This window comes from Agrilus planipennis, unplaced genomic scaffold (genome assembly GCF_000699045.2).
Source record: "Agrilus planipennis isolate EAB-ADULT unplaced genomic scaffold, Apla_2.0 scaffold83, whole genome shotgun sequence".
NCBI classification, from domain to species: Eukaryota; Metazoa; Arthropoda; class Insecta; order Coleoptera; family Buprestidae; genus Agrilus; species Agrilus planipennis.
Window position 1 is genome coordinate 202,028 of NW_020438895.1, and position 15,281 is coordinate 217,308.

At 32.0% G+C, this 15,281-nt stretch overlaps 2 protein-coding genes across 2 annotated transcripts in view; one reads left to right on the forward strand and one right to left on the reverse strand.

Moving 5' to 3' along the window:
- Positions 1–15,281, reverse strand: part of LOC108734336 (basic phospholipase A2 PA-12A) — a 72,149-nt gene that overhangs the window by 40,074 nt on the left and 16,794 nt on the right. The window lies entirely within an intron of this gene.
- Positions 1,635–15,281, forward strand: part of LOC112904027 — a 19,745-nt gene continuing 6,098 nt past the window's right edge. Inside the window, exon 1 of the mRNA XM_025973097.1 lies at positions 1,635–1,882. Within this exon, the coding sequence (XP_025828882.1) occupies positions 1,801–1,882 (82 nt within the window). The 5' untranslated portion in view covers positions 1,635–1,800. The remainder of the gene's footprint in view (positions 1,883–15,281) is intronic.

Consider the following 15,281-nt stretch of genomic DNA (forward strand, 5'->3'; position numbering starts at 1 on the left):
AAAGGAATCGTTATCTCAAGAAAACAATAATTTTTCAGATTAAACTCCCAACTCAATACCAATTTCAATTAGCATCAGTCCAAGTAAAAAATTTATTGTGACAACAACTTTAGTAAAATGTTTGTAAAGCACACAATTCATGCACCTACAATAAATAATGCTCAGGACTAATTGGATGTTTGAAAGAATTAACAAAAGAAAATCCGTTACGAAAGAAACAGAAGCGTTGGGAGGTGTCATTAAGGAGAACACATTTACATCTTCTCGCGAATCTAAATCTTTCTGGAGAGAGATAATATAGGAGTTTGAAAATCTTTTGCACAATACTACGAGACCTAATTCAATAAATCACATAAAACAATAGTACAGAATAATAGAAGATAAATTAGCAACGTGCCAACAAGATAATTTGTATGCCACCAAACTGTATCTACATTAGTTCAGTTGCTTAAACAATCAAGACAATGGGAGGAGGTAATCCTTACACTTTTAAAAAGTATTTATTTTTATATACACGTATGTAAGTGGCTACTACATATATTAATCCCAGCCTGGTACGGATTGTGTGGTACTACTGAGGGTCCAGCAGGCGTATTGTGTAAAGGCGGGACTCCACTAAACTGGGCTGGTCGCCGGTATGGAACCGGCGGCTTACCGCAGTTCTAAAGCGGTTTTAACGGAGACCAGACTGATTTGGTTAGTTAGCTACTTTTTTTTGTTAAGATTGTTTGATAACAACGATGACATTTAATTAGGGTATATTCACCCTGAAACTGCTAATAAACACTATAAGAGAAAACGCAGTTTTCGAAAACGACCGAGTTTAAGTAGAATTAAAGTTTTAAACAAACTAAGAAGGAATCACCATGGTTTAGTGTTTGGTCAATCTATTGTCAATCTACTTAATGTACGAGTATGTACATTCCAAACTAATTTGAACGAACATGGCACATGCCGCCGGTCAAACACTAACCAAAATGCTTTAAATTTAACGGTTGGCATTACAACCCAAATCACTCCCAACATGAACTATTAGAATTTTATAAAGGATTTAGAATATATTCAATTTAACATAACAACCTCACCTGAGGAGCTTAGGAATGGCAGATAATTTTATACCGTTATGGGGTGAGTGAAAACAGCCACCCGTTTCACCCTCCTAACTCAGTTCTGACTCGCTTCTAGTAATCGATTACTTGGTCCCTCATCTGAATCTAATCTGAGTATTTATACGATTGGTAATTCACCTACTAGCCAAGGTGTACCAATACCAATACAATTTCTTCCCCTTTAATTAAAATAAATAGGAACCAAAAACGACAGGGTCGCATTTTGAGCGAAACGTCGGAATGGCTTTTGTAGTCAATAAAAGAACTTATTACCCTATCGGCTCTATCTCTACACATATATTTCATCAATAAAAAGAAATTAATAATTGCTACATCACGTAGGTACATGAAATGTTAATTTGAACACGTGTAAATGTGCGAGGGCTTGTGTGGCACCTCCCACTCGAACTGGGAATTTTCTTTTTTTTGATTTTCCGCGCAAATTTCGCTACGATGGTAAAATGAGACAGCGAGATGTGGAAATGGATGGTCGCGCAATGCGCCCCTTTTGAATGAATGAAAAGGCGGCTGCGGACGCTCCTCGGTCACATTCTATAAAGTGTCACTCAGAGTTACCCACTTGATACAATAACACACGACGAACAACACTTGCAACTCTACAATAAACAATTTTCTTCTTCTTCTTTTCTTCTACCAGTGACGTACATAGAGAGGCAACAGCCCCATCATCATGAATTGCTCTTTTTGTTCATTCGCCGCTTTCATTTTCGCCGTTTTAATCATCTTTACCGTGGGCACATCCGAAGCAAAAAGTAAGTTAGATGTTATATAGTAGACAACTACGAAAATTGACCATCCAATTAATTGTTTATTCCAGCAATAAATAAAAAGATAAAATTTGCGTTCGATTATTAATTAGGTGCTGTTCCTTAAAAAGTAGACAAGATCTGGTCATTTTCAATTAAAAAGCTTTCCTTTTTGAAGTTACATGGAAGTTTGTTCTTGTAGCACTTCAAAATTTTTAACAAAGTTGCTCGCTATAGAACCTTCTGTGTTAATAGTTTGTTTGAAAACTTCTTTTAATGAAAAATAATTGTCATTTCCGAGCCTACACGACAAAGAAATTAAAAAGCTTTTTGCATCACGTAGAACTCATTTTTTAAAATAAAAAATTGGATTGTCAAGATATTTTTATCACTGAATATATAAAGGAAAACTGATTTATACGTGAACGATGTACATGTTTATTTCTAATGAAGGTTTCAATTCTGCTGTCAATCGTATTGTCACGAAAACATAAACGATTTCAGTTACTGTTGCCGGCATACGTTTACGTTTCCGTCATTTCTAAAGGATATTTCTTGTTTTACATAATGTTTTCCTGAATAAATTCATTTTAAATGTAGGCAGGTAGCTACGTAACACCATAAATTTCCGTATATTTGAAAAAAATCTGTTCGTATTAAAGTTCACGAAATCTTGTTATAGTTGCCGAGCGGATTTTCTTCGCACACCGGAAATGAATTTGGCTTATCTTTTGTTAGTAACTTTTCAACTCTACCGCGAATTTAAAATTCGGAAATGGTGGATAAAAGTATTTTCAAACAAATTCGAAAACATATAAAATGAATATCGGTTAAAATCCAATCGAAGACCCGTTTGGGAATGTTTTAAGGATTACAGGACTTTTCTAATACTTGTTGATATCATGTCATCCGAAATCCAACAAAGGTTACGATTTTAAGTTCCAATTCAAATCAACGGCATTGTGTTTTACAAATACTCTACATTCAATTTTCCATACAGCCCGAAGCATATAAGTAAACACCTCCCCTATTAACCGTATCTGGCGCCTATTGATTTTTTTACTTTTCTCAAAATTCATAACGGAAAAATATTTTCGAATGTAGCTCCAGGATAATGCTAAAAAATAATTTGAGACAATGCAAGTTTGAGGATTAATATAGAACTATACGTAAGAACCCGAATTGTAAGGAGTTAAATTTAATCTGCTACACGAAATTTCTTCTAACAAGTTATTTAATCTACACAGTTGAAAAGGTTTTTTATTTGCCTATTGTTTTCTACAATTTACGTTACTCAGAAGAAATTATTTTTCGTTTTAAATTTATTTTGACTGGCGAGTTTTTAGGGTTACATGTTCCACCACTACTTATTTATAAAAAAAACCCTTAGATATGTCTAATGTAAAAACTCACTTTAACATTTTTTTAACAAATTTTCTATAATGGTTATAAAAAAGGGCCTGAAATTACAAAAACGCAATATAATGAACATCTACGAAATAATTACTGCAATTCGTATAAAAATTACCCGATGCAGCTATAATAAAAAATTAAATCAATGAATAATGAATCAATAAAATCTAGCTATAATAATCAGTTATATATGTAGTAATGTTCAGGTATTCGATTTAGCTATTGCAGGACTCGGATATTTTGAAATTTCATGCGACTTTATTACACCATTTCAAAAATATTTTTAAATTAAAACGGTAAAAAAATATTTTTGCCTTGTAACTGAAATCAGTGTGAATGGGACAGCGGATGGTACAATATATTGATATATAATTCTATGGGGGAACTTTTTTGACATAGGTAGAAATCACTAATCTTGATATATTCGACCTGGAACTAAACAACTGCGATAAAAAGGACGGGTTTAAACCAACTGCTACATTCTAACCTTAAAATTTAGACAGATGAATATGATAAATCTCAAACAATAACTGTAAAAAAAATCCCAATTATCTGCAAAATTCTCGAATGNAATAACATTTTTGAAATTCGTTTTTGTCACTTTTATAATAAAATTCCGAATACGTAAAAGTGACAAATACAAAATAGCACCTGCTAACGCTGTCTAAAACTTAGACAGATGAATATGATAAATCTCAAACAATAACTGTAAAAAAAATCCCAATTATCTGCAAAATTCTCGAATGAATTACGTCACATATAATTTCAATTAAACTAAATAGTTTATATGAAATTCCTCAATTACTGTAGAAGGTCCGAAATGCTTAAGATTATTAAACATTGAGTGGAAAAAGTTGTGAAACAGAGATTTGAAAATTCTTAAAATTAACTCAAACAATCGTAACTAATCAACACAAATTTCAAATAATAACTAAAGTTGTCAAATGCAATTTGTTATCCTTTAGATATACCTATAGATAGAATAGGTAATAAATCCTAGATAAATGTACTGTATAATAAATTAAACTTTTTTAGACTGTATTGTACCTACTATAAACTAATTACTTATAAAATAATAATAAATGTGAAATGTTTGCTATCATTTCACTGATAACGATTCACAATCAACATTGCAATAATAAACAATGACACAAACACATCGTCTCATATCCTAGTTATCATACATATTAATATAAGGTGTTTATTAGTTTAGCTCTTATAAATTTTAGAGGAGATAGGTACTTAAAATATCAATATAATATCGTTATAAAACTTGTTCATTAATACTCATTAGGTTACCGATTAGACTCATTAATAGGGGATTTTATCATTAATTGCTATCAAATTACAAAGATCAGAGACAGAATTTAATAAAGAACGGCAAGTACCCACTTGACAGATGTAAACTGCATCAAAAACACTCCTCAACAACAAGTTTGTAACCATTTCAGATGTCAGCATCATGTCATGACAGCTAATAAAGCTCATGAGCACTTGACACGAGCGGGAAGTGATAAAAAATTTAGATACAAAAATTTATATAGTGCAATATTCCACATATAATATAATCTTTCACTCTCTTCTGATCTCATTTCGTCCATCTCATTCTTTTCATCCCAACCACCAGTTCGATTCCTCGTCAGTCAGCTTCAGATTAAGTTCTTCTGTGGTTTCTTTGGATCACGTAGGCAAATACTGGAGTGCTAATATTCTACAAATAACATAATATTTCACCCTCTTCTGGTTTCATTTTGTCCATCTCATCTTTCCCATTCCAACCACCGGTTCAATTCCTCGTCAGTCAGCACTGGTTCATGTTCTTCTGTGGTTTCATTGGATAAGGTAGGTAAATACTGGACTAGTAATATTCCACAGATAATATAATATTTCACTCTCTTTTGGTTTTATTTCGTCCATCTGATCTTTCTCATCCAAGCCACCGGTTCGATTCTTCGTCAGTCAGGTCTGGTTCATGTTCTACTGTGGCTTCTTTAGATTACGTAGGCAAATACTGGAGTAGTAATATATTACACAGATAATCTTTCACTCTCTTCTAGTTTCATTTCGTCTAACTCATCTTTCTCATCCCAACCACCAGTTCGATTTCTCGTCAGTCAGCCCTGGTCAATGTTCTTCTGTTTTCGTTTCATTCGTATCTTATTCAACCCAACCACCACCTCTTCATTCCCACAATTTCTAAAAGGAGACTTAAGAAAGCCTTACCCTCCGGCATAATCCGGAAGGAATTTCCGCCCACCAGCATTAGTAGCTGAAACGCCCACCCGGTTATATTTTGCGAGACTTTCGCTAAAAAGAACTACCCCATCTCGGGTTCTAACTTCGAACCAAAGCCGACTGCATCGAAATGGATTACTTGGTAAATTACTAACTACATATCAAAATTACCTATGGGTGTAATACAGTTTTAACCATGCACCTACATGACAGATGCAGTTATCAAAGAATAACACATCATAGCACCCTTTGTCTAAAGTTTCGTCACTATTAGTACCATGCACTAGTTTCTGCATTAAACTAAATACGAATTGCAATAGGACTGTGTCTGAAATGACATTTGCTAGTGGTTGAAACTGACTGAGCCCTTTGATACGACAACTGACTATAATTAACACACACGTAAGAACATGTACATAATACACAACATAAATCTCTATCTATATCGCATGTATGTACACCCATACACACACGCGGTTAATGTGGTAACCAGAAGACTTGTATCAAACAAGAATTTCGCAAACTTAAGTATTCTAAAAGCGACTAGACGGTGTTTGAAAATTACTTCGGAACCAACACTGCATGATAAAAGCAAGCAGCAAAGGATTAATAAAACGAGTTAGAATTTTAACAACACACCGTTCCATGGTATTAAAGTACCTAATAAAAAATTATCTATATGGCAAAGTAACCACCTACATTGTATTTGTGGCCAGAAAGGGCGATTAAAAATATCGATGTATTGCAGAAAATACAAGTTCAAACTAAAAAACTATTGGTTCTGACACAGGTACTCAAACTAATACATATATCGACTCCATCATTTATTAATAATGAATATTACAAAACCAGTATGCTCTTGTTTCTTACTTTAACTGTCCTCGAGTGCCTCAAAGAAGTTTAAACTCATTTGAAAGTTTTCTTACCATTAAAACATTGTTTAAACAATTTACTTTATGCACTGCATCGTAGTCACAAGTCTTAAAAAAAGTTAAACAATCGCCTCATTCTGTTTCAAACAAATAAATGATGGGAGACTTCAATGCTCGCATGGGAACGTAACCCTAACGAAATGTTGGTAATTATTAAAAAAAAAAAATATTAAAATAATACACACTATTTATGAGACGAAAAATACCCATAGTAAATCCCTCTATTAAATTATACTTTTGTCATTATCTATATAAATATTTTTAATTGTTGGCATTCGCTTTAATGTCAAACGAATCCTGATTTTTCTCTTACCTTAATCGCTTGATGTCAGAACTGAACTGGATAAATTTATTATATATAAATATTTCAATAATGTTGTTAGTTTCTTCACAGTGATAATTGCTTGTCAATACTTAATGGTAAACACTGTGGTAAATAAAATATGGACCTACATTCTTTGAGTGAAATTTTTAATTGGGCAGATTCAAACACTCTCTATTAATGAACTAATTTCATCTTATATATAAATATTTTAAGTTGAAATTAAAACTAAAACTTTTGTCATTTAAATTCTCTTAATATGTTTAAATTTTCAAAATAATAAATCTGCTTGTAGACAAACAGGCGATCTGGCAATGTTCGTAATTGTAAGTTGTTGGTCTCTTTTTAATTTTGTGCAAATGAACCTAACGCCTTGACAGATTACAATGTTAGCTTATCTCACTTAAAATAGTTACAATTGTAAACAACAAACGTCGTAATTAAAATGGTCAATATCAACGCTTCCTGGAAAAATACCTAATAAAAATAACTAATTTAATGCTAAATCAGCAGCTTCCGCTTGCTTCCAACAGGGATGCTGTTAACTTAATTAGTTCTGTAGTAGTTCCATTGCGTTTTCGTTTTTGGTGAAGCATTTTTATTATATAAAAGCTTTTGAGAGAGAGTTTTCGTTTACTACTAAACGCAGAAATAAAAGGGCACAATCTACTTTGAAAGACTCATAATTGAAATTAAAACAAAACGAATTGGTATTATATTTAGTTTCTGAGCTTTGAAATTAGTAGCCAACTTTCATGACAACATATACACGTTTTTCGTATAATGTCTGCAAGCTTATTAAACTCCATGGTAATTGAAAGCAATCAAGGGTAGGGAATAGTTGACGAAGTCACCATTAAATAAAGTAGATTCATAAAGAAGTTAATGACGAACCAATGGGGTAGCCAATTATTCCATTAAATGCTTTTTTCATTGATTGGAGAAAATTATTTTAAATTGAAATTTCCGGCGCTACTTTATAATCTAATTTTAGAATATCGGGCATGTAAAATAATAATACAATGAACATTAGCAATACACTCTGCAAATATAAAACTATACAAACAGAAGGAAGTGAAATAATATTTAATCGGTTCAAAGCATACAACTCATTTTTTTTTTTTTTGATGTTCGCCATCTAGAAGTGAACATCACAATAATAATTGTATAGATCACATTTATTAAAGATTATCGATTTCCGCTGCCAATAACGTTAGTTTCGAAAATTTGAAATTAACTTTCAACCTATCTGTCCAGTAAAAATTAAAGATGAGGTTAATTTGGAATTGAAATTTTGCATTTTCAATGCCTGTTTTAGAACAATTTTCTTTCGATATTTTCACATCTACGTCAAATACATCGCAACAACCACATTTCACGTCTCTGGTGACAGTGCTTGCAGATATTTAGCACTCGAATCCCCAGTGGAGGTTTAAGCGACCTGCACCTGTTGTTGTTTGTGAATATTAGAAATCAAATGTGTGTTATCGATTTTGGTACAATATTTTTCTAGATTTCCTTAATAATTTTGACAGCAGATGACCACTTACACTTTCCTGCATTTGTTACCATGAACAAATGCGAGATTGTGTAGAATGTTTTTTATATTAATTCATTTTTTTAAATGCCTGCGATAGATAAATTAGCAACTAATAAGTAAACCCTTTCAGTATTTTAACAATACGCAGTAGTAGCTGAGTTATAGTTATACAAGGATTTACATTAGGTATGCAAAGCCAGGATACAGCTTCGTACTACCATGTGAATTTAGATTCCCATAAATTTAACAAATTTTATTATTCTTCCACTTGTATAAAACAAAATTCACCACGAAAAAATTGCTTTTACTTTCCTAATAATATAATTTACGACAATTTTTGTAATTTGATCCAAAAACAACTTAATCATATCGATAATATAATTAATACAGTTCAATATGTAAACTCATAAACCAAATACTACACATTTCATCATTTTAAATATTAACTTGAAGTAACAAAGAGTTTCAATGATTTCGGCTTTTACTTTTTACATAAAATTTTTTAGTAGCTTCATGGCATAAATCTATCACATGTAAAAAAATGTTTTTTACTATTCTCTTACCCAAAATAAGATATTTTCTACTGATTTCATGGAAAAAAGACCACATTGCCCTCTTCCTCGTTGTTAGGAAGATATTTTAATATACCTGCGAGCATATTTTGTACTTTCTCATTGGAATCAGGAAAAATCGTACCTTTTGGGCAGGGTTATGGTAAAAAATGGTATACAAGCCTCGAAAAGAAAATACACCACCCCATCTGCTTTCACCTTTGGGTGGAGTGATAACTCACCCCAAAGAAATGTCGTACCTTATTCTTCCCTTGGCTTTGCTACTATTATTTATGCAAATTTGTAGCACATGAGGTAGGTACAATACAGTTATATAAAATTCGACAAAATATCTTCAGCTTCTTATGTGGATAAATGCAGAATTGCAAACACGATCGAAAAATCAAGTAATATGAACGTGACTGAGTATTCCACCAATTTGAAGTATGCATAAAGTTTTCTGTCGTATAAAATTGAATTTAACACTTTTCCCAAAGGTTTTATTGTGCACCATTCGAATAATATACATATATGATATATGTGTGCGGAAAATAAAATAGCGCCTCCTTTAAACACAAATACAAACTAATGCAAATGTACCTTTATATTTACTTTAGTAGTATTTACGAAAGACGAGGTATTTCATTGGTAAAATAGTAAGAAAAACCTTGCAATAATGAAGCTTTCGTTTGTTACTGTCAGCTGAAATTCAAACAACGAAATTGTTCAGCTGACAAAAGAAAACAATCGAGTAAAATAACTAAAGAAGTTTTAATTTACTTTTAATCATATCGTTTTATTCCATTTCTGTAACTGAAGGTACAAACTGGAGTTGAAGATTACCTGAAAAATTTTATTCTCCGGGTATATTTAACTTGACTTTATAAAACAATTCAATTTTATCCGTAAATAAAAATACAATCGTAAATACTGCACTAAATTAATATAAATCAGAATTTTAAATTGCATCAAAATTATTAATTCATTTAGTGTGTGATATATTACATCATTTAAATAATAATTAGCGAAATATTTAAGCATATTGTCCAATTTGCTTTCAGGCAATAACTATGTTGCATATATGCATTCTACCATTTTTTGTAATAGATACCGATAAATAAATTATACAATTTCCATTATCACTAGATCTAAATTTATTATTCTCTCTTCGAAAACTAACGGCAAATTATTTATTTAACAGTAGGTATGGTTTAACATGCCAAATGTCTTTTAAGGCCCTAAAGTATCTTCATTTACTACCCAATATGAATTGTCAGAGCTATAAAGCAGAGGATAGCGCAGGGTTATGAGACATATTAGAGCCAGAAACAGGAGTTAAGAGGAGCAGAGATAGACCTAGGAAATAGTGGAGGTGCGTGTCCAACCAGTCTTAGGACTGACGACCTTATCATTATTTATCAAACTAACAATTTACCTAATCTTAGGTGAATCAAAAAGCAGTAAACGTAAAATACGATTGAAACGGCTTGTAGGTCTTTTTCAAACTTATTATACCGGAAAATCTAGTCCAAAAAAAAACAAAAACAACTGATGAAAAATTATATGGTTTCTTAGTATACTCATGTCTTTAATAAAAATTAAAATAGATCTGTGGTAATTAACGTGTTTTTTGGTATTTAATAATTAATTATTTTTATTAGAAAACCAAATTGTATTTTTAGGTAGGTAAGGTCAATTGCACTCAAATGTTGACGGAAACTTTCCAGTTTAACTAAATTGAATTTCAAATAATTCTACTTAATAGTACGATATTATCTAATGACCCACTACCCTTATCTGAAAAATGGTGTTATCGTAGAATGTTTCCTAAAAGAAAAGTGAGTTAAGAGGGCTTCTGTTTTTGGCAGGAAGTCTTACCAAGACATAAAATCTGATCATAATGTTGCCTATTTTTTATAATAATCGTATACAACAGTTAGAAAGGGAGGTCTCGAGGGTGACTTCGTCCAATGGTTCAAACTTCTACACACACGTACGAAGAAAAGGGCTTTGATACCTATCCTAAATTGCCTTACGCATTAGGTCTCGCCGATAAAAGTTTTTATAGAAAGAATCTCAAAAAACAAACAAATACAAGAAAGCAAGGGAATATTTGAGAACAATCATATGAATACGTGATTTTCCAGATTTCTGGAACTTTTTTTATTCGAAAAGAACTCTGATTTTGATTGCTTTAAAGTGTCAAAAATTGCTATTAATTCATTCATATATTTATATTATTTGATTGGTCGAATTTTGGCCACACATGAAGGCAGTAAATATAATTGTATAGAATAAAAATGTTTAATTAAAAACAAAAAATACAAATGTTATGTTTGTTACTACTTTTCGTTTTATTTTGCTTTTCTTTTGGGTGAAGTCTCGTAATCATTTAAAGACACAGGATTTGATTCGACTCGTTCTAAAAATTTACGATCCATTTCCCTTTAAGCGCCCCATTTACCTCAATCCTCCCCTAGTGGTTAATTGGTATTCGTATTTTAGTGACATCACCTCATTTGTATTCTACTGTTTTTTCATCTTTACAACAGCTTTCAAAGAGGCTTGAACATTTTGTCAAATACTCGGTGTCATTGTAGATATTATAAAAAACGATGTTAAACCTTTAGTGACTTCCAAATTAATTTTTCTTAAAATTAACATCAAAAGTAGTTTTCTCATTTTTTATTATTTATTATTCGATATTCAGATGTCTCTGAACATTCGTATACTTAACGTCTTAATGTTCTTTTGAATAATAACATTTTTGAAATTCGTTTTTGTCACTTTTATAATAAAATTCCGAATACGTAAAAGTGACAAATACAAAATAGCACCTGCTAACGCTGTCTTAAGCTGAGCCCCGATTTGATTTATTACTGAGACGAGACATTAATCTAAATATTCCTCAAATTGAGAATAGAATTTGATAAGAAAACTGCGGATGAAGATTAACATCATATCAGAATCAATTACTACTTGTGTCATCCAATTGTTTACAAACTTGTAATAAAAGAAATTTATAATTAACAATAATCAAAAATTAAACTTATTTTAAGGTTTCAGAATCAATAAAAAAAATACAATTAACAATACTTAATACTTGATAACTTATTGGAAGTCAATATTTTCCAAAACCCCCATGCTCGTCGTCCCCTTTGATGCATTTATTAATTTATCACTGTATTCCTACTTGCTTCTTTTAATCTGCTCTTTGTATCCAAATCTGTTTTTTATACTATTCCTTTGCTCACTAATATTCAAAGCATCTAGATACATATTTTTCTAACAACCATGCATTCTCCCGTCAACTCAAGCATACCTTCCCAATCCTCTATCTCTTCAACCCTTTTCTCCACCTTCTTTCTAAACTCTCCTATTGCTCCTTTCCCCAGTTACACACTTCCTTATATACCTCCCCTCTTCCCCATTCCTTTTTTTTTCTACTTTTAACATGATTTCTAATAGTAGGTGATCTGAACCTATCGTTTCATTCACTTGAAATTTCGCTATTCCTTCCCATCCCCTTCCATTAAGCATTGCATAATTTATAACTGAATAACCCCTCCCTATGAACATGTATTCCCCATTTTGATCCCTCTCAACCGCCCAGTTAAGTTACTTATCCCATTTTCTAGACGACTCTGTTAGATTTTACTCATTCCTATCTACGGGATTATCCCTTAATTGCCTTTCCTATTTCTCATACCCCATTACACTACTATCTTATCCTCCATTATCCCTAACTTTCCACTTTTATACATAGGTACACATAAATACAGTGGTCTATCTTTTAACTTGAAATTGATTTCTTCAAAATATCCCCAACAGAAAATCCCTGAAAAAATATTCCCCGAATAATGGCCGACAATGTCAACAATTAAAATGTAATACTGGCTGACAACGCCCACAATGCGCCAACAATTAAAAATCATAATGGCCGACGACGGCAACATTTAAAAAATAATAATGGCTGACAATGCTATTAATGCACTAACAATTAAAAATCATAATGGCCGACAATGGCAACCATTAAGAAAGTGATAGATAATATTGTCGAGGGATCAAATTCATAGAATCTTTATTTTAATTTAATACACATGAAAGTCACCCAACCTATCCAGCTAAATTTCTTTTGATCAAAGCCACTAACATGTATAAAATATTACGTATATGAAATCCTTGATTTTCGAAGAAAAACTACATCTGTCTACCTTGAAATTACGTAGTACCTAAGTGTACAGAACAAATTCATTTTTATTGCATCGCCATTGCAACATAAAATGTCTCTTGTTTCAAAAAACGTAGTATCGCATCTCAAGAGGCAAATAACGGTATTATACGCATGACGGTATACCATTATTGGTTTCTATCTTACATTTCATTCAAATGCAAGTAGATACCTATACGATATCGCACTGTTATTGTCTCATTTTTACCGGCATTATTCTTTTTCTTATGACGGCTGTAAAAGTTTTAATAAATCCAATACGCGTACCAACGATAGGTAGACGCCATTACTGCTTTTAACTGTATAAAAAAGAAAGGTACTTACTTTATTTTCTCAATAATAGAAGGAAACGGTAAAGGTAAATAATAACTGAGCTATATAATTTTATACCTCTGTTATACAAACCACGTGGAACATTCATATTTCAGTAAGCAGCCATCAAATCAGTTAAAAGACTTTATACTATTTTAATTTTAAAGAACTATGTGTGACCCTAATACAAAAATACAGTCAGTACTCATGAATTAACATACAATAAGCATTTAATAACATTATGGGAACAATTAAAAAAACTTTTGGTGGTAATGTCCAAAAAACTGGCTAGAGCTTCCAATTTCAAAAAGTCAAAATTACTCGAACATGTTGAAACTTTTAGACTCTGGGAACAATTATGAACAATCGTCCACTATTTGCAAGGTGTCGAACTAGCTGGGTAGTACATACAGAGCTTTTTCTGCGCTTTTTTAGGAAAATAATATCGAAATATATTGAACCTTTAAGCAGAAAATAATTTATCAAATAACAGCTGTAGCCTTAAAGAAAAATTATTGATTACGAAAGGAATAAAATTTGACAGGTGTCAACCAAATGTATACGTAGGTAGTATTCATAAATTCTTATATAAGTCATTCGTAAAAAGTTAGTACATCCTAATTGTTTATTTAAAACTGCAAGCTAACACCTAGTTATCTACTATGTGAGTAGGTCAATTAGCAACCGTTTAAATACCGGAATCAATAATTATAAGCAAGAAGAGAAGCTGAAAGTTGCGAGTTGAATTCAAAATCACGAAGATGCAGGGTGGTGAGGCGACTTGCTGTCTTCATTCACCCTGTGATAGTTCCCTGCTATTTCTAGCTTCCCCAGATTCTAAATTATAAAATCGCTTTTAATATTATATTAAAGTTATTATATGCCAAATAAATTAAGCAGATAAATTCGCTTCTTCGATACAGTATAATTACCTCAACAGTAGCATATCAATAAAAATACCTCCTGATATTTGTAGTATCTACTGAATTTTACTACCACTGTTTATAAATTCGTGTTTATAAGTCCATCCGTTTTTATTGATATTATGAATGTCCAAGTTATTGAAGACTACACGTAAGCGTAGGTACCGTTTTCACATATTAATTCGCTTTTTCAGAAAACAAATTTCCTTTTCGTTCCATATGGTGGAATTAATTTCGGGTATTCCAATTCGCTGGGGAGAAATAGGGTACAAGGTACCTAGCGTAAAGGAACGCCGAGATTCGTATTACAAATCAGTTTCTCATACAATTATTGCTTTAATATAAACAGAGAACGGGTAGGAGATAATGGCAAAAACCAATTCATTTGGTTGCGCAAAATGGCGCTCTACATCTGACATTTGTCTGCCTTTAATTGATACAACTTGCTCTTAAGAGGGTTCTAATTTAACGTTTTGTCACCCGACTTTGTTTATTAAAGGGTTGTTAAACATCTACTTGTATTTGTATATTGTACATGCTTAGTTTATTGAATCCTAAACCAAAACATCATCAAAAATTCAGCTCGTAACATTTATTAATATTACCTATAGGAACAACAACAAGAAGGAGTTAGAGATAGCTTTAAATAAAATGGAAGCGGTATTGACGAAACAGTATTGTACGAAAATAAATAAAATTAAAACAAAAATACTGGTATGCAAGAGAAGGAAAAGTAGAGAAAGAGCAAATATAAAGATAGAAGACGAAAGATTAGAAGAAGTGGCTAATTTTCGGTATCTAGGAAGTCAGATAAGTCAGGACTGAAGGAGTAGTAAGGATATAAAGCAGAGGATAGCGCAGGGTCGTGTCGCCTTTAATAAAAAGAAGTCACTTCTATGCTCGCGAACGGTTAATTTAGAAATTCGAAAAAGGTTGTTAAAGGTGT